We start from the raw sequence: 22,100 nt of genomic DNA, 5'->3' as shown, positions 1-22,100 counted from the left end.
AAAAATTCCTATTGTCTAACAACGTTGTAGCTGTCACAACATTCAAGCACAAGACATTACCTTTTCTATGTTTACATACACAAATACTTAGCATTGTGTTACAATTGCCTACAGTATTCAGTACAGTAACATGCTATGCAGGTTGGTAGCCTAGAAGCAACAAATGCATTTTCATCATTATGCAAACACCATTTAGTGTACTTACACAAACCTAGATGTATAGCCTACTATAGCTTAGGTGTACAGTCTACTATACAATTGTAGCCTAGGTGTATAGTAGCCCATACAACTACGTTTGTGTAAGTACACTAGAAGATATTTGCAAAATGCTGAAATTGCCTAACAAGGTATTTCTCAGAAGGTATCACCATCGATGCATGACTGTATTTAGTTATGGTAGTGAGGAACAGATACCAAAGGATCTGGGAAAGGTGAAACCATGAACCAAGACAAGAACTAGGAAGAGTGGTTTCTCAGAACCCAAATAAAGCTTTTCAAAGATCGAGAAGCGATAAACCCGACCAACACTGCTTCATTCAAAAAGAATGAAACTGTGGATCAGCCATTGTATTTGGTTGCATGGCTATTGCTGGCTTTCATAGAAGCTGTTTTGGTGGAGCGGTAGGATGGACAAAAGCGTGAGTACCATATTCAAGAGAGAATGCAAGGTTCTCTCCCAAGAACTCTCAACAAGTTCCGCTGAAGAAAGATTAGCTGAGGTGGAGGAGATTGGAGAGGGGAAGAGAAAACTAATTAATTAGGGAATTTTGGGGGAACTTAGTGGGCAGCATTACGGGTAGCGCTAAGGAACCATTTAAAGTAAGACAAGTCCACACAGCTGTGTGCTTTTCTACAGTCTTGTTCAACTGCTGCATAACAATAGAATGTTGGAAGCAGGAATTAGTTTTAAGGTAAGATGGTATTGACGAAACGACAATAAAATACCTCTACTACAGAGCACAGCAATGTTCGGCCTGGTGGCTCACAGAAGCTGAGGCTCTTGAACGTCTGGGCACAGCATGAAAGCATCAAGGTTGAGAGATTGCAGGCCTTAACAAACTAGAAGTGCTAGAAGGATGGTTCTAAACCAGGTCTTTTCTCACAGAGCAAGCACAGCAATAGATATTTATTTTATCTTATTTTTTAGACAGTCTCGCTCTGTTGCTCAGGCTGGAGTGCAACGGCACGATCTCGGCTCACTGCAACCTCCGCCTTCCGGGTTCAAGCGATTCTCCTGCCTCAGCCTCCCAAGTAGCTGGGATTACAGGCATGAGCCACCACGTCCGGCTAACTTTTTGTATTTTTAGTACAGACGGGGTTTCACCATGTTGGCCAGCCTGGACGCTAACTTCTGACCTCAGGTGATCCACCCCACTCGGCCTCCCAAAGTGCTGGGATTACAGGTGTGAGCCACCGCGCCCAGTCCAGTAGATTCTTTTAAAGACTGCGGTAGGTCGATAAAGGAGACATTGTGGCCTAGGAGCTTCAAGGTCTACAGACTGAACCCAGTTAGGGTAGGGCCCCTTTCCAAATCCAGAAATAGTATCTATTAATAGCAGGGCTCCCTCCGGGTCCCAGGGGGATGGACTACGGTTTTAGCGCCGGAACTTACAACCCGAAGTTCTGCTGCTTGTGACTGCCTGCCGGAGAGACTGGCATGGTGGCGACCAGCTGGGGAGTGGTCCACCACCCCTTTTTTGGCCGCCTCTGAAGACCCTGTACCCCCAAGCTCCTGCGTTAGCGGCTCGGGCCGAGGCTCCGGAATGTTTGCCGGGCGTCATGGCGACGGTGGAGCCCTGGCTCAACAAGCGGCCGCGCGGTTGGCTGGCGGCACGAGGCCGAGGAGGAGGGCGGAGGCGGAGGGGAGGGCAGAGGGTTGGTGGAGCTGGAGGAAGCTCCGGACGACGACTGGAAGAAGGAGGCGGGCGGCCCGGGCCTCAGGCCCCTCCCAGGCTCTGAGTCTCCCGGCTGCAGGCGGATGGATGGGGCTTCTTCAGGCGGTGGCGGCAGCAGCGAAGGTGGCGGCGGCAGCAGCGGCAGCGGCTGTAAGTGCAGCCTCCACAAGCCATCTCTCCCCTTCTATTCCAGTTTGGGATGAGGGGCTCCTGAGGTGTCCTCAGTCCCCTTTCTCTCCTTCCCCTCCCCCACGGCAGTGTACCGCCCGGAAGACCCTTAACTTCCGGGGAGGGGCTGCCGCAGAACGCGCCTGGCTTGCTCGCCGCCGGCTGCCAAAGGCGCATGCGCAGCTCCCTCCCCCTGGCCATCGACTGCCTCCCAGCGCCGCCTTTTTGCCTTCGCGGTGGCGGCGCCGCGCTGGGAATCCGCTGCGGAGTGAGTTCGCCTCGCCCCGTTCGCTTCGGTCCCTGATCCCAGTCGGGGTGGGGCTAAGCTGACCACCCTGCTGTGGCTCCGCCTCTTTCTCCTGTATTTCCCTCACTTGTGTCCCATCCCCGGGAGGCTCTTGCTTGCACTGCAGCCTTTATGGTGAGCAGCGCCCTGGGCCAACTTGCCCTTTTCGGATGGAGTCAGGGAGGGAGGAGAGACTCGAATAGGGTATTACTGTAAGGAAACGAGGTCCTCCTAGCGCGTGGGAGGATCCCTTGGGACAGATGCCCGCCGCTCTTTACTCTTGTTCTTTCAGCTTGTAGTGGCTAGGTCCCTGGCCTGGAGCCTATCTGTGGTCCCTGCATGCTGTGTAACCTTGAGCGAGTCACTATCCCTCTCTGGGCTTCAGTTTTCCCTATTTAAAGCTTCCTCCAACGCTAGAATTCTGCATTTCTGCAGAAGAACTTATGTAATTACAAGATTGACTTGGCTATTGAGGCCGCTTCACCAAGATGACCCGGAGTTGACTGAACCTTCTTCACTTATGGGTGGAATGAGGCGACCTATTTATTGGGTCGCTTTTATTCCTTTATCATTAGTTACAAATTGCATGACTTAAGGCTCATTAAATGTTTTTCTAAAATTGTCATGGGATCCTTGTCCTGATTCCCGACCATCTTTTTAAAAATGCGAAACAGGGTGGATGGTGAGCTTGTATCATCGTTTCTGTCTCCTTGCTACTGAGGCTCTCTTTCCTTTGATCCAGATGGTGTGGTCGCTCGATTCTCCCAGTGCCTGGCTGAGTTTCGGACGTGGTTAAGAACCAACTGGTTGAGGTTCAATGCAGACAAGACGGATGTGATGCTGGTAGGCAGGGGTACACTTGGAGATTAAGGGAGGGAAAATCCAAACTCCCTCAAGTAATATAAGATTATATTACTCTTCTTATATGTTCCAGTGTTTGAGAACTGATGGGCCAAAAATTTCCAGAATTTGGATGAGATAAAAATAACATGTCATCAATGTAAAAACCATAATCATAGTTTGTAATATTCTGATAAAAGGGGGCCACTGGATAAAACTGTAAAAATTATGAAAAGAAAATCCAAAACTGTTATTTGAAGAACCAAAAGCCTATATAAGTGTTTTAGAGTGGCATTAATAACAAAAAATGAAACTAACAAAAGATGATGCTGATTGTCACTATAGATGTGGGGCTTCCAAATGTAATAGGCTAAGTTTTTTAGATGTAGATATTTTCAACCAAATTAGTAATTATCCATAAAATTTTACCACCACATCATAAAGACATGGTGTAGGCTGTTGCTTTTAAATAAAAATTTCAGGAAATAGTTTATAAACTAATCTCAAAAGAGACTCATGGACGCTGAAAATTGTTAGATATAGAATTTTTTAGTTTTGGATGTGTTGTATTAATCTATTCAGTCAGCTAACCCCAGAGTCTAAATTGTTATAAGTACAGTATTTTCTTGGTGCATTTTGAGAGGTACCTTTTTGGATTGCATAACAGATAGGTTTATATAGTATATATATATATATGTTACTTGTATTTGAATCAGGTGTTGGTACTGAATAAAAGGTTATATTTCTTAGGTATATGTAAATTGCCAAAGAAGTTTGTTCATTGGTTCGTTTAAGGTACTGGTTGAAGTAAGATTGTGCTCCTAAATGCTTTTGTTAAAAGCATAATAATAACTGAGGGGTTTGTGTGTGCGTGCGCCTTACAGCCTCTATAGAATTGTTCAATAACTTTTGAATGGAAGATTCAGTAAGTTGCTTACAAATGATTTATCAATATAATAGCAGTTTTGAGTAGCTTAATGTCATAAAAATTAATGTTACTTTGCCTGAAAATAAGGAGGCTTTTAGGTGGGGAATAGGAGCTGAAGAGGCATTTATTCAGGCTTTGTATAGTGGTTTTTTGTTTTGGGACATTAATCACAAACCTCACATAAAATTGGAATTCAGCACACTTTTTTAGTTTAAAAATTTTATACACAATTCCAACAGAACTACTGTTTTGGATATCACATTAATAAATAACAAAGTGTAATAATTTTAAGCAGACACAATTAATGGTGCATTTTCTCATGCCTTTAGCTCTCTCATGTCCTATTTTCAACTCTTCTAGTATGAATAGCCTTGAAAAATAATTTTTTTTTGTTAACCCAAGTATAAATATTAACTGTTTGCATTTGGATACAAAGAAGATATCTGTTGAATTAATCCAAAGTGCTGAAGAACTAAGGGTAATGGATGGAAACAACAAGGAGGTAGATTCTGGCATAATAAAAGAAAGAATGTTTTAAACATTTGAACTTTTTTTGAAAAGAGCAGCCTTTTTATGAGATATAGTGAGTCACTGGAGGTGTTTAAACATAGGCAGAAAGCCTGGTAGTAGAAGCATGATGAGAGATTACTATCTTGACAGGGTAGAGAATTGACTAAAAGATCTCTAAGGTCCCATCCAACACTAAAATTCTATAACTAGTGAATAGTTAATTTTTATATATTTAATACTGAAGAGGGTAAGTAAGCGTTTTGAGAAAGACTTTTCATTCCGTAAGGTGGCTCCTGAAAATTTTACAGTTAGGTGTATCACTAAAATAAAATAATAGTGGAAGGATACTGAATTCAGTGGTAATGTGTTACCTATGAATTGCAGTATTAGAGCTGTTTCTTTTTTATAATATCTGAACCTAAAAAACCCACTGAATCCACATTTATAAAAAGGGGAAGGGGAAAAATGTAGAGAGTTTTTTTCCCTCAATAATAATAATACCATTTAAAACTAGTAATATTGATACACAATATTAATAAACTTAAAGAGTTATTTAACAGTAAGATAGATACCCATTCAGAAATGTTTCAGACTTCCATTTTCCTGACAAGTTTAGGATTCATTCAGTAGGTTAATAGACTATGATCCCCTGCTCTTTATCACAGTTGGGATTTCTGTTGGTAGTTTAACTGAAGAATCAAAGATTCAGTGTACTTAAGCAAGTTATTTCTGTACCTTGTATTGTAACACTTTTAATTTTCCTTTGGTAGCCAAATTTCATAAATTAGCTTTCATATGTTAATGGAAAACCCTCCTTCATCTCCATGGTATAAAGCCTGAGTTTGTACCTCTAGGCCCCTAATTGTGTCTGTACCCACCTCAGGTCCATGTATATCCATTGTTCTTTGCCTTCAGCTCTTTTCATTAAGTGTATTGATTGAAAACTATTTGGATATGAACTGACACTTTTAAAAAGTCATTTTTATTTCAAGTCCAGAGGATTGACATAATTCAACAGGGTAACTCTTAGAAACTATATACCTCTGCTAAAATATTTATTCCCCCAAGGAATCCTGAAAAACACTTTTATATAAGTTTTCTAAAAAATAAAATGAAAATACTGTACAGTACAGTTAATGGTAAAAATTGTTTGTAGATTTGGGAACCTTAAAGTTTTCCTTTCTCTTCTTTCCCTTGCTTTTCTTTCAGTAGAAAATGTGCATCAGATGTTTATGTTTAATTGGTTTACAGACTGTCTGTGGACTCTTTTCCTGTCAAATTACCAGGTAATGTCCTTTCACTTAGCAGCTACTTCATATATCTGTAAATGCAGTTTATTCATGCACAGATTATTATTGGACGTAACAGTTTCAAATTAACATTGAATCTTTGGAAATAGGAAAATGCTTGATAGAGTCTAGAATTTTAAGGGAATATAAATAATTTAATAGCCTCCCCTATATTGCATTATAAGTTAAGTATAAACTTTAAGAAAAATTGTATATGTACACATTTATGCAATGTATTGTAGCATTGGTTCACATTATTTGGAAGGAATGAATAATTCTCGTATTTAAATGGTTGATTTTGGTAGCCACTTTTGAAACGGCATTAAGAGGAACCCTTGAAGATTAGGGAAAAAATCCCAGTCTTTTGAAATAAAGACTTTCAAACTGGTTTAGTAAAATATGTTAGTGACTGTTTTAATGTCACCTTTGTGTTATTCAGTATGTGCCTTAGTATAATGGAAGTGAAACATGTTAGTTACTTTGAAATCATTGGTTCTGGCCATCATCAGCATTGGCATCATGGCCAATTGGCAGCTGTAGGCCAATACATTAAAATAAACTTTCAAGTTACAGGCATTTCAGGCATTGCAAATAAGTAGGTTCTCCCTCCATGCTACTAAATAGATGATATCCATAAAACAGTCAATTTTCAGTATTTTAAATTTTGTCTAGTTGTGCAAAATTCAGTACATAACTGTGTTGCTACTGGCATGACAGAAGTGTGTGAGAAAACGCAAATGACATGAGGATGGCGGACTGCCTATCATAACCTCTTCCATTAATTTTTGCTCTGACCTCTCTAGAGATTTGGGGATATAGAATTTTACATTTCCTGTCGGGAAGCTACTGATGGAGAAATATTTGTCAAGGCATAACCGCTTTCAAAGCACAGTTCTTGCCGCCGTTGCATCACAGCAACATCCGTTTTTCAGCAAATGCATTTCAAAAACGACCTACATGTAAAATATTACGTATTTTTCCTCTGCTGTGTCAATGCTGGATGTGGCTCCTTTGGCACTGTTCCTTGACCTCTCTGATCTGTAGACAACCCCCTCCGCCTGGAGTGGCGGATCAGCTGGAGCCAGCGAAGCGCCCCGCGCGGTTGCCCACCTCCTCCCACACCCACCTTGACTCCGCCCCCTCCGCTCTTCCCGGGGAGGGCTGGCCGCGGGGCCGCGCGCGCGCCCCTGCTCCGGCGCGTGCTCGCTGGCCTTTTCCCTCCAGTCCAGCCCAGCCGGGGCGCCGCGAGGGGGCGGAGTGGGGTGTGGTGGGCGCGCTCGGGCGGCTCCTGCGCGTTCCCGCCGAGGCAGTGGCGGCGGGAGCGGCAGAGACGGCAGCGGCCGGAGTCCCGTTGCTGAGTCTCACATCCGGGTTCTGGCCGTGACCCAGCTGCGGCCGCCGCGGAGATGTGACCCGGCAGTACGGCAAATATGGCGGAGGTAAGGGAGCGAGCTCCCCCTCCCTGTCCCGGAGCCGGGCGCCCCCGGCCCTGGGCCGGGGAGGAGTGGAGTGGGCCTGGCCAGGAGAGGCCCGGCCCTGCTGGCGCCGCTGCCCACCTGTTGTCCGGAACAGGCCATGCTCTGGGCGGGAGCTTCGCCTGGAACTTAGTTGGGATGGGTCCGGGGGTAGGAGGAAGCGGAGGCGTACTTGGACTTCGGGGGCAGTTTGAAGGGTAGTGCAGCGTAGTAGTGCGGTGCGAGGGGGAGGGGGCGCCCGCCGGGGAAGGGGTGCCTGTGGCGCAACTTCGCCGGCCGGTGCTAGGGGCCAGGAGAGAAGCTGCTGCTTCCTCTTGCGAAGTTTTTTCCCTTCCTGACCGAGATGCTGTTGCGCCCTTCCGCGTCACCCCCATCCATTTGCGACTGACATCCAGTCTGTGTTAGTGGGGAAAACGTAAGGCTGACGGCCTTTGATTAACTCTGTAATTTTCATGATCGTGGTAAAATGAGAGTGGATAAATTAACCTGGCCAGCCGCAATCCAGCCCGCCAGGTTGGGGGGAGTCTGCCCATTTATCCAGACAGTTCCATCTCCCGCTCCCCAAGGTACAACCTCTGAGCTGCTTTTCCACCTCCCCCACCACCTTCACTTTCCAGGCTTCCCCCCACCCCCTTTCCAAATCAAGGCTGCCTATTCTTGTCTTCTTTCTCTTCTAATTTTTCTTTCATTGGAGAAGCTTTTTCTTGTTTCTTTTTGCTCGTTTTATAGTAAACAAGTTCCTAAAGCCCCTTTTTTTGATTTTACATATTTGGGCCGCAGTTGGCGGGCATACAACTGCCGTTGATTTATTAATCGGAACTAAGTATACGCTACTGGAACTTTAAATAACTGGAAGTTTAAAAAATGTTTAAAATATCTGAAGTTTTGTGGGATTTGTTTTGTTTCCGTTTTTCCTTACCCGTGGAAGAATTTCAGTATTCTTTATTCCTGAGAGTTCGAGATGATGTATTTGGATTTTTTTTTATGACTCCTTTGAAATAAGCCACTGTAAATTTTGATTGATAAGGCATTTCTCTTGTTTGAATTGCCATTTTCATGGTTTCACAGGCACCCCAAAACAGATTTAGGAAGGAGGGTGAGATTTTGCTGTAGCAGACAGGACTGTTTGCTGCCAGTATTCTTTTTAAAACATTCAATATCTCTAATTTACAACTAAATTTAGATCTTAGATTTATTTTCATTTCTTTTGCTCTTGGTGGTTAAAGAATTGTATTTCCAGGCACATGAATTGGAGAACGTAGTACTTTGTTTCCCCAAAATGTGACTGCGTTTGTTCCAGTAGACTGAGAATCGGTACCTGGATTTTAGTCCTGGTGAGGTTCTTATTCTTAAGTGTTTGTTTCCTTCATGTTTAAGGAGTTGTGTGTAGCTGGATGTATACATTTTGTCAGTTAGTGTCTTCAGTGGACCCCTCTCAGTGAATATCGGGTAAGCAGCAATGTGCTACATAGGTAATGTGGTTTCTTCTCTCATGGTGTTGCTCAGGATGGTTTGAGCTTTGAGGTGTGTAGTCATATACTAAGGCAAGATATTACTGAAGGAAAATAGCTTATACAGAGAAATTTAAGTTAAAAAAACTTAAATTTAAAATTTCTGTGTTTTTAAAAAATAAATTTTATTGCCGAGGGAACTAAAAAATCTAATATGTAAAAGAAATTATGTTAACTTTTTTGTTTTAAAAATTAAAGATGGTTGCATTATTGTAAGATAAAGGAAAAAAATATTTTGATTCACTAGTCATTTCCTAATATTTTCTAATGTATGTTTTAGTTTTCTTAAATATTTTATCAGTTGGAGAATGGAATGTTTTGTGGGAACGCATGGATTGTTCAACTTCAAGAAGGAAAGAACGGAATTTTGTTTTTATTTTGTTTTTAGTGTTTATTTAATGACCTGTTATCTTTAAACAATTTATCTTCTATATTCTTCAGTTACTTGTAGATAGTTTCATGTATAGTGAATTGGGGAAGAGTTAGAGGAACTTTCGTGATCTGTGTCCTACAAAAAAATCTAAGACAGGTGGAGAAGTGAAAAGTACAATTGATTTATAGTTTTCCTGGCCTCAATACTTGAATAATTATGACGATTTTTGAGACCAGTGGTTTTAAACAATTAGACAAAGGAGAAATGCTTGGTTGGCTTTTACTTTGAGCTCTCAGTAGATTCATTCTTTATGAAGCCAATATAAAAGCATGTGATGAAATAATCCAGATGCTGAATTATTGTGCTTTTGATCAAATAAATCTGAGGATTTAAGGATAGCTTGTGAAGTAACTGTAAGTGCAAAGCAACAGTATATATCTATTTGTTAAATCTGAGGGGGAAAACAGGTTATTGAAGAAGTATGTCTCCAGAGAAAAATGTAGGTATTATGCTTCTGGGCTTAAAAAAAAAAAAAAATTGATGCTTCCTACAAGAGCATGACCCTGACCATGTTTTTCCAGAAAAATATTTAATTCTTGAATACAAAGTGCTTTAGATGAGAATAGGATATACTAATTTTTTATATTTGATCTGATTATCTTAGTCCATAATAGGAAGTATATATTGGTTCTTCAGTTGTGATAACATTAAAGCCGTATTTAATGTACTTAGAATAAATAGCATATGCTCCCTTGCTTAATACTTTTTGGCAATATTTCTCATTGCTTATTATCCCTTAAAATTATTTACCAACCTTCTAAAAGGACGCTCTCCTAGTCACACTTGAAGGAAATTACAGGATAGTTGCAGTTTTACTAACTGCAAAAATAAGAGGAAAATGAGAGAAAAAATAAGAGGAAGAAATAGTTAATCCTTTGGGTTTTATAAGGAATGTACTAGGGACCTTTGGGAACGAACAATTTGTCTTGTATTTTAGCGTTTGTAAACACGTAAGGGACTTTCTTCTCAAGGAAAAAAATCCATGGCACAATTCAAGACCTGTCTTTTCACCTAGGCCACATTTCTGTGATATAAAGAGAAAATTAATGGATTTGCTTCTTTCTATTTAAGTATTTTAGTACTTTCAGAGGGTATATAATCTGTTTATTCACTTTCACACCTATCCATTTCTCTTTAAAATGGACTCCTTGCTTAGTATTTTTTGAGTGTATTTGGATTTTGTTTTTTAAGGAAGGATTATGTTAAATGTTACTCATGAAAACGTTAATTTCTACTCTAAGCAAAATGTGTTTCACTGCAGTGAATTTAAGCTTCAAATAATTCTTGACACTAATAATGAATTTTTTTTCATGTTTATACTTCGGAGCTATTAAGATTTTAAAAGTAGTCAAGATCACCAGTGCGTGAGAGTCCTAAAAATCTTAATTCATTGGCAGTTAAGAGTCAGGGTACTTGAATAGGTGGGAAAGGTTTGGTGGGAGAAACAAATAAGTGAATTACTTTAAGATAATTCTGGTAAGTGAGACTAACCAGTTTTCTAAGTAATTCAGAAATAAAACACTGCCATTGAAGCTTAAGCATGTCTTTATGAAAAGTAATCAGCTATCTAGAAATGCCTGCCTGGCTTGATGTTCATTCAAAATTCATTGCAGTGATTAAATTGTTCAAGTACCAGTCATTGCTTGGGGCTTGTTCTGTTTGTCTTATTCTGTGGCTTAGAACAATAACTTATTATGTAGGTATGAAATTCATGAAGTAGCACCCCAAAAAATTGTTTTTGCAAATTGAGATTTTTTTAACAGTCCTAGATTTAAAAAAATAAATTTAAACATATTCCATGCATTTAGCTGCATACTCCTTAGTAGTGTTAGGTTTCTAGAGCAATTTATAATAAAAGTAAAGTTAGGTCTTGAAGAAATCTAAATCTTTTGATCATAGAGAAAATGAAAGTGAGCAGAGAGTTTACGTAGTTTGTCCTAGGTCGTGCAATTCATCTATGGCACAGTTTAGACTGGAACCCAGCCTTCTGTATTCCTAGATTCCTAGTGCTTATTTTCTTTTTCTTTCTTTCTTTCTTTTTTTTTTTTTTTTTTTGAGACAGGGTCTCTCTCTGTTGCCCAGGCTGGAGTGCAGTGGCTCAAATCATAGCTCACTACAACCTCAAACTCCTGGGCTCAGGTGATCAATCCTTTCCTCAGAGACTCTCAAGTAGCTGGGACTATAGGCATGTGCCATCATGCCCGGCTTTTTTTTTTTTTTTTTTTTGGTGGAGACGGGGTCTCGATATGTTGATCAGACTGGTCTCGAACTTCTGGCCTTAAGTGATCCTCCTGTCTTGTGCTGGGATTATAGGCGTGTGCCACTGTTCCCGGTCCTTATTTTCTATGATATCATTTTACTTCTGAATTATTACTACTGTAGTAAATTGCTAATTTTAATTTCAGTACATTCTTAACCTTTTTATACCCCAGAATTCCTGAGAGTAACAACAAAGTTAAGTAACTTAATTTTATTGGAGGAGAGGGATGGTGAGCCCTTGGCACGGTAACCATCTTTGACCCTAAAGTAGGACCCCTCTTTCCAGGCTTCTATCCCCATCTCCATTGCTGTGAGAATCTCTGACTTAGAGTCTACATAACTAAGTAGATGACGGCAATACTTAAAAGAAATGGTGGTAGAATTGTTTTGAGGGGAAAAATTTGTTCAGACAGTAATACTCATTGAAAATAAGCTTTTGATTGCCTGGAATAAAAAAATCTAGTAATTACTTCATGTTTTTACTATGTTGTTGTTAGGGTTTTTTTGGTGAAAATAATGGTAATGTTGTAGTTAGTTATTTCTTTACTCTCTCAAATTATAGTTTTCTGTTGTATGGGACATTTCCCACCATGTTCTAGAAAAATATAAAAGAATTATTTCAGCAAATCTGAGGCATTGAATATTCGTTACAACTATTAGCAATTTTATCAACTGAATCATACAAATATGTGGGTGAGGGTCAACTTGCTATAAAAGTTGCTAGAGTTTGTTTTTAATTTGTTTTAGCCCATTCATACTCTGTGTACAGTCTTTCTGTCTCTCTAGTGTTGTTTTCCATCTCAGATAAGATAAATATGTACCCCCTAAAACACTGAATTTTTCAAAATTACAGCTTAAAAAATAGTAACAAGTACTAGGTTTTCTTAAAAATCAAAATTTAGAGGAAGAAAATGAAAATGTCTCATAATTCCACAAGATAATCAGTTCCCAGTGACTTTCATTTTAAGAAAGAATGCATAGTACATGAAAGTGGTTAGAAAATTTCAACAGTACAGAAAGGTATTAAATGAAAAAAGCCTCTTCTCCCTGACCCCATTCCCTAGAGGTAACTATTGTTAACAGGTTCTTGTATGTCCTTTTGAGGAAAAAAAATTTATTCCATATTATTTCATATTCCAGCCCAGTTTACGCCCTGTTCTACAGTTTTCTTTATACTCCTAATTTTTTTTGGCATTTATTTCTCTATCAACACAAACAGATATCTCTATTTTTAATGGAGTCATAGTGTTCTATTGTTTGGAAGAACTATGTATGGAAGAACTATGTATCATTTCTAATCAGCTAATGCATGGACTTTAAATGTTTTTCTACCTTTTTGTTATGAACAACTTTGTGGTAGTGAATGTTTTATATATATATATATGTCTTGGTGTCTTTTTTAAAATATATCAGTAGGATAAGTTCAGGTTAGCAAAATGATCTCCAGTGTGGTTGACATAACTTTTTTCTACTGATAAGGTTATGAGTACATGTTAAATATATTTTAATGCCCAATTTTAAATCATCTTTCCTAAAAAAGGTATTTTTTCTAAAAATAGGTATTGTTATAAATAAGCACTTACTTAGCTTTAGTTTAGTTTAGTTTTGTTTTTGTTTTTTTGAGACGGAGTCTCTGTTGCCCAGGCTGGAGTGCGGTGGCGCTTTCTGGGCTCACTGCAACCTCCGCCTCCTGGGTTCAAGCATTTCTGCTTCAGCCTCCCAAGTAGCTGGGATTACAGGCGCCCGCCACCAAATTTTTTATTAAAAAAAAAAAAAGTTTTTGTATTTTAGTAGAGACAGCGTTTTGCCATGTTGGCCAGGCTGGTCTCGAACCCCTGACCTAGGGTGATCTGCCTGCCTCGGCCTCCCAAAGTGCTAGGATTACAGGCGTGAGCCACCGTGCCCACCCTTAGTTTTGTTTTTCTCTCTCCTTTCTAGTTTATGGTAGTAATTAATGGTAGATGTTGTGGGTTCTCCAGGAAGGTATTGTTAAGATAACAGTTTCTGAAGACTGATAAGCCTGACATGACAGATGACTACTTGCAGTCACATTTTAAACATACTTTGAACTGATGAAAATCATTTCAAAAAAGAGAGGCCGGGCGCAGTGGCTCACATCTGTAATCCCAGCACTTTAGGAGGCTGAGGCGGACGGATCACGAGGTCAGGAGATCGAGACCATCCTGGCCAACATGTGTGAAACCCATCTCTACTAAAATACAAAAAATTAGCCAGACGTGGTGGTGTGCACCTGTAGTCCCAGCTACTCGGGAGGCTGAGGCAGGGGAATCGCTTGAACCCAGAAGGCCGAGATTGCAGTGAGCTGAGATTGTGCCACTACACTCCAGCCTGGGTGACAGAGCGAGACTCCATCTCAAAAAAAAAAAAAAAAAAAAAAAGAGAAAAAGAAAAAAGTGAGGGTGAAGGACGAGAGAAGTGAAGAGTGGAAAATTTTAGCAGTTATTTCTCTAGAAGGTACAAAAGGACACTATAGAAGGTATAGAAGGAAGAGTCAGGGTCTAGACTTCAGGCCCGCCTTCACCACCTACCATGGAACCTTGATCTAGTCAGTGTGTCTCCTTGGGTTTACTAATTTATAAAAGAGGTGGGCAGGGCAGGTATTATTCCTATATTTATGATTATGATCAGCTAACTAGATGCTTTTGAAAATGTGTAGCACTGGGTTGGGCATGGTGGCTCATGCCTGTAATCCTGGCACTTTTGGGAGGCCAAAGCAGGGAGATCACTTGAGGTCAGGAGTTCGAGACCAGCCTGGCCAGCATGGTGAAACCCTGTCTCTATTAAAAATACAAAAGTTAGCGAGCCATGGTGGCGCACGCTTGTAATCCCAGCTACTTGGTAGGCTGAGGCAAGAGAATCGATTGAATCTGAGAGATGGAGGCTGCAGTGAGCCAAGATCATGCCACTGCACTTCTGCCTGGGTGACACAGCAAGACTCCATCTCAAAAAAAAGAAAAGAAAAGAAAATGTGTAGCACTATATGAATGTAAGCTGGATGTACTATTTTATTTCATATGTAAATAAAAATTACCCTTATTCCACACCCAAACTTCCTATATTAAGATGCTAAACTCACTTGTTATTTTGAAAGGGCATCATTTTTGATAATTAGCTATACAAAGTAATGTTTTACAGTATGAAATGTTTTCAAATACCAATTTTTTAGAAACTCATCTTTGATTTAATGGGATGTATTTAACTTTAAAGAATCTAATCTCAATCCTACCCCCAAACATATAGAACAGAATTTTATTTTGGAAGTAAAATACTAAAATATGTATGGATACTAAATGTATCTGTAGGCAGACCACTCCTAGTTCTCCACTTGTGCTAATCTAGATGTGCCTTTAAATCAGTCATTGAAACATTCTAGTATGTCTGACATAATCACTAATGTTACCTTTGAACACTGGGTGTTCTACTCTGTATCAGCTATGCTTACAAATGCTACTAGTCCTCAAGCATTTGGTATCTTAATCATTGGGAAGTGTTTGCAGCCTTTTTCAGAACTTTATTTACCAGTGAAGCAACAATCAGTAAGATATTTATTGGCATTCAGTGCTCCTGAGGCCTTTTACAAACTGAAATATATGGACACCATTTACAATTCAAAATCTCTATTGTTAATATCTAACATCAATAAAAATGTAACTTTTATTCTTCAGTAAAGTAACTTGTAATTAGAAAGCCTTTTTTTAAATCAGAGAACTGTTAAATGGAATAATTATTCCAGTGTTCATAAGTCTTATTTTGTGTGGATAGTGAGCCTAGGATTAGATGAAGATGATCATTAACATTGCTTGTAGCCTTACAGAGAAGGTTGTGCCTACAGTTGGGAAGTATAACTGCGTGAAACACAAGTGGATTAATATTTTAAAATATTGATTTACTATGTAATAATTTGTGTGGTGGTTAACTCCATTTTGAACCAGAAATGTGTAGCTCTGCCCAAAAGATGTTAAGCAAGCTAGAAACCCTTTTTGTGGTTGCATTACTCTTGTCATGTCACCCTACTCTCCAAGCTTCCCATTAGAGGAATGAGATTTAAAAGTAGCACTGTATTGACTGTGTTCTGGCAGAGTAACTTTAAAATAATGATAGTGGTGTACCATTGGAAATATGCAATACTGGTTATTGTCAGATTTTTGCTAGACGATGCTATAGGAAGGAATTATTCTAAGAATTTAACAGAAAAAGTAGGACCTTTGAAAAAGTGTGCCACAAAAGAATGAGTCACCATATGGAATCTAGAATCCCATACTTACTACAATTACATAATATGTACAGTTTTAAAAACAGAAATTTTAATACTTTATAGGAATTTGTCTTAGACACATTGTTTTTGAAAAATAGAGAATTTCCCTCTTTTCTGTTTTCTTCTTGCCTCTCTTCCCCATTACTTAGCAGAAAGAAAATACTGCAAGATCCCTATCTTTCCTTTGCTAGTGCTTTTGGCCTCCCACCATCTGTATTTTCTAATGGGCATGAAATAGATACTTCTGAATGAATTGGTGAAGTTTTAGTTCATGTTATTTGAAGCATCTTTTGAGTTTTTAATATTTGTTTTGTGGGAGTCTTATGTTTGTAGATGAGTTGTTTATAATTGTGAATTAACTGAACTAAGATAAAACACAACTGCGCATTGTCAAGCAGTAACATTACTAAAATAAATTGCTACCAATTTTATCTTTAAATTTTCAAGTTGTTTGTGGTTAAATTTATGACAGGTAGAATGGTAGAGTGGAAGGAGCATTATAATTGGAAATCTGTGCAGTCTTGCATCAGATAACCTAAACTTTCTAGGCATTAGCTTGAATGCTTGCTAATTCTGTTATAACTTAAAAATATATTGTTTATCTGTAAAGTTAACCTAATATAGTATTTGGTGCTTAAACAGAATTTTAATTTTTCCTTTTGCTTTGTTACAACTTAATTTTTATTTGAGATAGTGTCCTAAATTGTTTCTGTCTCCCATCTTACACTCACTTTTTTTAAGTCGGAGACCAGCTTGATAGCAAACTTTGTTCATAGTTCTGTGTTGATAGGAGAAAATCTATTTCAGAAAATTCCAAGATCTAAAATCATACTACTTAAACCACATATGTTATGAAGCCCACATGTACCTTTAAAATCTCAATTCTATACTATTGTCTTTATTTCTGGATTCAGGAGTGTTTGGAATTTTTCTTTATGCTTAAATATAATGAAAGGGAAGGGATTATATGGGAAGTTTTAGTTTGTCTTGGAAAATGCAGACATTAAAACTAAAATGCAGACATTAAAACTTACTGTAGTTTTTGGCATCATAGTAGTCATTGAATAATTTCGGTAATGTTTGTGAAGATACATTATACAGAAATACTAATTTTTCCTCTTTTCTCCCCTTCTCAGCCATCTGTTGAATCTTCAAGTCCAGGTAAGTATTTTCCATATTTTTTATAATCTCGATTTGAGTAACATTTGTCCTACTAGTTGCATAAAGACTAGAGGAGTTAGACTATTATCTGACTTGCTTTTCTTCTGAATGCTTCTTTTCTCTGGGGAAAAAGAAATGGATGAAAGGTTTGACTGCCCATGAAAGTACAGGTGAGGCTACTGTGATTTCATCCTAAAAATGACTATTTTTGGGTTTTCTTCTTTTTTTTTTTTTTTTGGTGAGTTGCCATATGTATTTCTCACAGTTTTGTATTATTGTTTGACTTGTAGTATATATATAAATTGTGCTTTTTAAAAAGGAATCATTAGCTTAGAAATATTTGCTTGTGTAGGGATTTCAAAGTATTTTTATTTGAGAAAAAATTGTTAGTGCATTACAGAGAGGGGAAAAATAAAGTAAGCAAACGATTCAACAAGTGAATATTTAATGTAAATAAGGAATATTCTAAATAAGGAAATCATTCTTAGATTTGAATAGGATCAAGTTTTAGGTTCTGACCACACATCTAGGATTTTTGTATTCTTTCTCAAATACAGTACATATTCATTTTTTCCTAACTTAGAGATTGCAAACCTGTGATCTTTGAATCAGATCTGTGCCACAAATTTTTGTTTGGCCACTGTAGTGATCTTTAAGAATATTTTATATATGAAATCTGGATTTAGGGTTCCCATGGTCTGGCACCACTGGGTACAGTAGTTCTACATGGCAGTAATTCATTGGAGTTGAAGCAGTGAGGAAAGAGTCAAGTACTAGTCTTTTATCCTCAGTGTCCAGTGACTGTCAAGAGAAATGGGACTGCCTTCTGCATGGGATATGTGGGTTAAAGAGTAGTCCAATATAGAAGAGTGAGAAAGTGAACCCTCTGAGGCATAGTAATGTTTTATTTGAAAACATCCCACATGTATTGAATACTTAGATAGGCTGTATTCTGTATTACTGAATTTTCCAGATTATTGAAGCAATCACCTTTCTGTGTTTAAAGTTTTAGGAAGAAAGCTTTTAAAAATGCTTAACATAAGATAAGCCTGTTTTCATGGTGCAAGGTCCTTTCTATGAACATGAATCACTGGACTCTGAGGGTTGGACTAGATCACATCTACATCCTTTTTAAATGACTAGTGTGCTCAGCTGACGTTGATTTTGTCCTTTTGATTTCAGCTGAAAGCATCTTACTCTTTTTAATATGCTTGAGAGTAAAGTACATTAGGCTTTGTGCATTTCTGAAACTCATTTTTTTTTGAACTTTGTTTTATAAGTATATCCTGGATGGTTAAGATTGGGAGTAATCTGGTCTTAGATAAGTGTTAGATCACCATATTCATTTTTAGGACATGGAATTATTTCCGATTTTTTTTTTCAAATGCAGAAATTGTTTTCATAGAAAAAATAGATCCTACTTGTTTCTTATAGTATTGTGATATTGCAAATAAAACTGAGGAGATTTAGATATTTCTGATGAATTTTTGAGGCATTCATCCGATAGTACAAAGATACATAAAATAATTACTCAGAAAGCGATATTAGTAAGTGGCTTTCTCAGTTTCCATTACATTTGAATCAGCCTAGGCTGAACTGGAAGAATAATGGAGTTTGAAGAATACAAATGTTGGCCAGGTGCAGTGGCTCATGCCTGTAATCCCAACACTTTGGGAGGCCAAGACGGATGGATCACTTGAGGTCAGGAGTTTGAGACTAGCCTGGCCAACATGGTGAAATCTCGTCTCTTCTAAAAATACGAAAATTAGCCAGGATGGTGGCACATGCTTGTAATCCCAGCTACTCGGAAGGCTGAGGTGGGAGAATCCTTTAACCTGGGAGGTGAAGGTTGCAGTGAGCTGAGATCATGCCACTGCACTCCAGCCTGAGCTATAGAGCGAGACTCCTTCTCTCAAAAAAAAAAAAAAAAAAAAAACAGTCTTTGATAGCTTTGCTACTTGTTGAATACTTAACAGATTGAATGTTTATATTTCTTCAGCTTGTTTTCAGACTGAAATAGATGTTTTGAGTTAGACAGTATTTGTCATTTGAGGCTTCTGCCCAGGGCAGTGTTTATTGTTCTTATAAATAATGTTAATGACAGCCAGTTATAAAAGTTGGTAAAGAAAATTAGAAATACTCATGTAAAAAATTTTTCAGTCCCCTGATGAAAAGGCTATATCCTTTGTAGCATCTGTACTTTGCAATCAATGCTAGTAATAATAGTCACATGACCACATTAATTGCTTTGTCTGTAGTCTCCACCAGTGTAAGACAAAGTAGAGGCACAATGTAAGGCTTTTTACCTGTAAGACTAGTAGCCATTAGAGGTGGGAATTAATGGAGGTGAAGATAATTTAAAAAGTGATTAAATGAGTAGACATGATACAAACTGAATTTACCTTTGAAAAGATGTAAGGTACCTTTTCTGCAGTAGGATAGGATTTCATGACAAAGCAGTCACATTTGCCTAACTCTGATGCAAAATACTTAATTTATACAAAGCACCAGAGCCATTACCTCTAATGATTTATTATTGGGATTTTTTTTTTTCCTAGGAGACAGCCTAATGGTGAGTCTAGCTATTGACAAGAATAAGATGGTTAGTTTGTTCTAAGGAACAAGGCAAAAAGAAGCCAGATAGAACAGGTCAGATTAAGGAAAGAGAAAAACTGAAAATTGAAAGTTTATAGAAAAAAGCGTAGTGTGCATGTAGGGAAAGAAATTGGAGTGAGACAGGAAGTAGTTCACCTACACTTTGTTGTTTGATGTAATAAGGGAGTGAAATGGCAAGTCTTCATATATAATTGGCTTTGCAAATAATAACAAAAAATGGACTTAAGGTGAGTTATAACACATGCTTTGATGCTATATACCTATGAACTTGAATTTTTTTAAAAGTCAATAGAGTATAACAAGTATAACAAAGAATTAAGCATAATTATTTTTGATAATACCTGTGTCTAATTACAATTATATTCTGATTGGATAATAGTATACAAAGGGATGGTGTGGGGATTTTTTAGGGTCTTTCTGCCTACAAGGGAGAAAAGTATAGCATTATTTGTAGGGATACATGATTACTGACTGACTACTCAGTATCCCAGAAGATTCCTGGGTGAACTAAAAAGTTTGAGGAGAGTTTTCTCTTGAAAACTCAGAAGAGAAAAGGATTGGGACAGAAAACTACACCTATATTAATGTTTCTCAAATTGTGCTCCTATGGAACCCTTGTGTCCATTGCCTCAAGCAGTACTAAGATGCACTGCTAAAATTGTACTAAGCTTTTCTTAATTTCTGGAAGAAAATTAAGATAATATGCTTTTCTAAATGTTTTTATTTAAATTATTCTAAAACTTTGATAAGTGTTAATAACTCATTTTTACTATAATCTGGTATAAGGTATCTGATTTGGCATATAATTATGTTTTTAGTTATTTTCTATTTAATATCAGTTCCTTTCCTTTCCTTACTATCCTTTCCTTTCCTTTCGTTTAGTTTCGTTTCCTTTCGTTTCCTTTCCTCCTTTCCTTGTTTCTTCCTTTCTTTTTTGAGATGAGGTCTCACTATGTTGCCCAGGCTTGTCTTGAACCCCTGAGCTCAAGCAGTTCTCCTGCCTTGGCCTCCTAAAGTGCTGGGATTACAGACATGAGCCACTGCGCCTGGCCTAATACCAATATTTTCTGGTGCTTCTGAAAGGGCACAATGATGTTAAGTGCTTTGCCATGTGACCTGGCTTGCATTCACTCGTCTTAGTACATAGACTCTCCTTAAGTATTCTTTGAGGCAGTATACTAAAATAATTTACAGGAGGCTTGGAGTCCAATAAAAGCATAGGTGTTAGGATTAGTATACCCAGGATTCAAATTCCGTCTTTGCCATCTACTGGCTTTGTAAGTTTAGACTTGCTACTTAAAATCTCTAAGCCTTGAGTTTTTTTTTTTTTTTCCTCTTTAAATGGGATGATAATACCTACTTCGTAGGATTATTTGAAGATTAATTGAGATAATGTATATGACATGCTTGAACATAGTATCTGGCATATGGTAAGCACTCAAAAAAATGATTCTTTTGAAAATTATTGTGAGTAACTGAAGAACCCTAAGCTTTGGGCATTCCCTTATTCATAATAGTCGGATTTTCAAGAAGTCAGCTCTATCTCTTTGCTTTACTTACTGTTTATCTTTCTGGAGTGAAATGAAAGAATAGGTACATCTATTAATGTCTAACCATCAACAGTTAAAACTTTAAAAATTGTTAATTTTTTCAATGTTCAGTAACTCATTTGTTTATTAGTAAACAATGCTTTTGCAAATCTAGGTCCACATTGGCAGTAGTAAAACTTGGGGATATTTTACATAGTCTGTAAAATATCCCCAAGTTTTACTACTGCCAATGTAGTACAATATTTTACAGACAATATTTTACAGACTATGTATGCCCAGCCTTTGCATTCTACTATTACAAAGCTTGACCCTATAGGGTCCAGCAATATTCCCCAACCACATGTCAGTTAGACATGTTTATTAGACTAGATTATTTTTAATGCCTTTGATAGGAGTTCTTTATGCAGTTTTAATAAATTTTGCTCTTCTACTCAGGTCTTTTGCGTTATTTCTGATCAAAATCCACTAAGTTAAGGACAGCTACTCAAATATTAGATTTTTTTTAAATTTTTTTTTTAATTTTTTAAAGTCAGGGCCTCGCTCTGTCTCCCAGGCTGGAATGCAGTAGTGTGATCATGACTCACTGTGGCCTTGACCTCCCTGGCTCAGGCACTTCTCCTGCCTTAGCCTCCTGAGTAGCTGGGATGACAGGCACACAGCACCACACCCAGCTAATTTTTAAATTTTTTGTTAGAGACGGGGTCTCATTATGTTGCCCAGGCTGGTCTCAAACTCCTAGGCTCAGGTGATCCTCCCTTCTTGGCCTCGTGAAGTGCTGGTATTAAAGCATGAGCAACTACATCCAGCCACTAGAATGTATTTTCAAGGAAGTACTTATAGAATAATAATATTTGAGTGCAGCTGTGTCTTCACTAGACTGTGTATTCAGATGACTGTATATTT

The 22,100-nt window shown here is 38.3% G+C and overlaps 2 protein-coding genes across 31 annotated transcripts in view; one reads left to right on the top strand and one right to left on the bottom strand.

The window, feature by feature from the left end:
- DNAI4 (dynein axonemal intermediate chain 4) overlaps positions 1-1,895 on the bottom strand; it is a 111,422-nt gene extending 109,527 nt beyond the window's left edge. Inside the window, 2 exon segments of the mRNA XM_003308178.7 lie at positions 1,613-1,700; positions 1,703-1,895. Of these exon segments, the coding sequence (XP_003308226.1) occupies positions 1,613-1,700; positions 1,703-1,781 (167 nt within the window). The 5' untranslated portion in view covers positions 1,782-1,895.
- Positions 1,827-22,100, top strand: part of MIER1 (MIER1 transcriptional regulator) — a 62,676-nt gene continuing 42,402 nt past the window's right edge. For 3 of the 30 annotated variants that reach the window (XR_010153593.1, XR_010153592.1, XM_016920297.4), the window contains exons 1-5: positions 1,852-2,045; positions 3,092-3,192; positions 5,840-5,913; positions 17,007-17,031; positions 17,165-17,201. Coding sequence is in view for 26 of the 30 variants with exons in the window: in XM_016920297.4 (XP_016775786.1) it covers positions 1,979-2,045; positions 3,092-3,192; positions 5,840-5,913; positions 17,007-17,031; positions 17,165-17,201 (304 nt within the window). In the remaining 4 variants the exon portion in view is untranslated. Of the gene's footprint in view, positions 2,046-2,197; positions 2,485-3,091; positions 3,193-5,836; positions 5,914-7,065; positions 7,356-17,006; positions 17,032-17,164; positions 17,202-22,100 lie in introns of those variants that run through there. The other 27 variants (XM_063800796.1, XM_063800765.1, XM_063800798.1 and 24 more) reach the window with 23 other exon arrangements.

The sequence above is a fragment of the Pan troglodytes genome, chromosome 1 (genome assembly GCF_028858775.2).
Source record: "Pan troglodytes isolate AG18354 chromosome 1, NHGRI_mPanTro3-v2.0_pri, whole genome shotgun sequence".
Classification (NCBI taxonomy): Eukaryota; Metazoa; Chordata; class Mammalia; order Primates; family Hominidae; genus Pan; species Pan troglodytes.
Note: the sequence above shows the minus strand (reverse complement) of the source record. Positions and strands in the feature narration are given on the sequence as shown.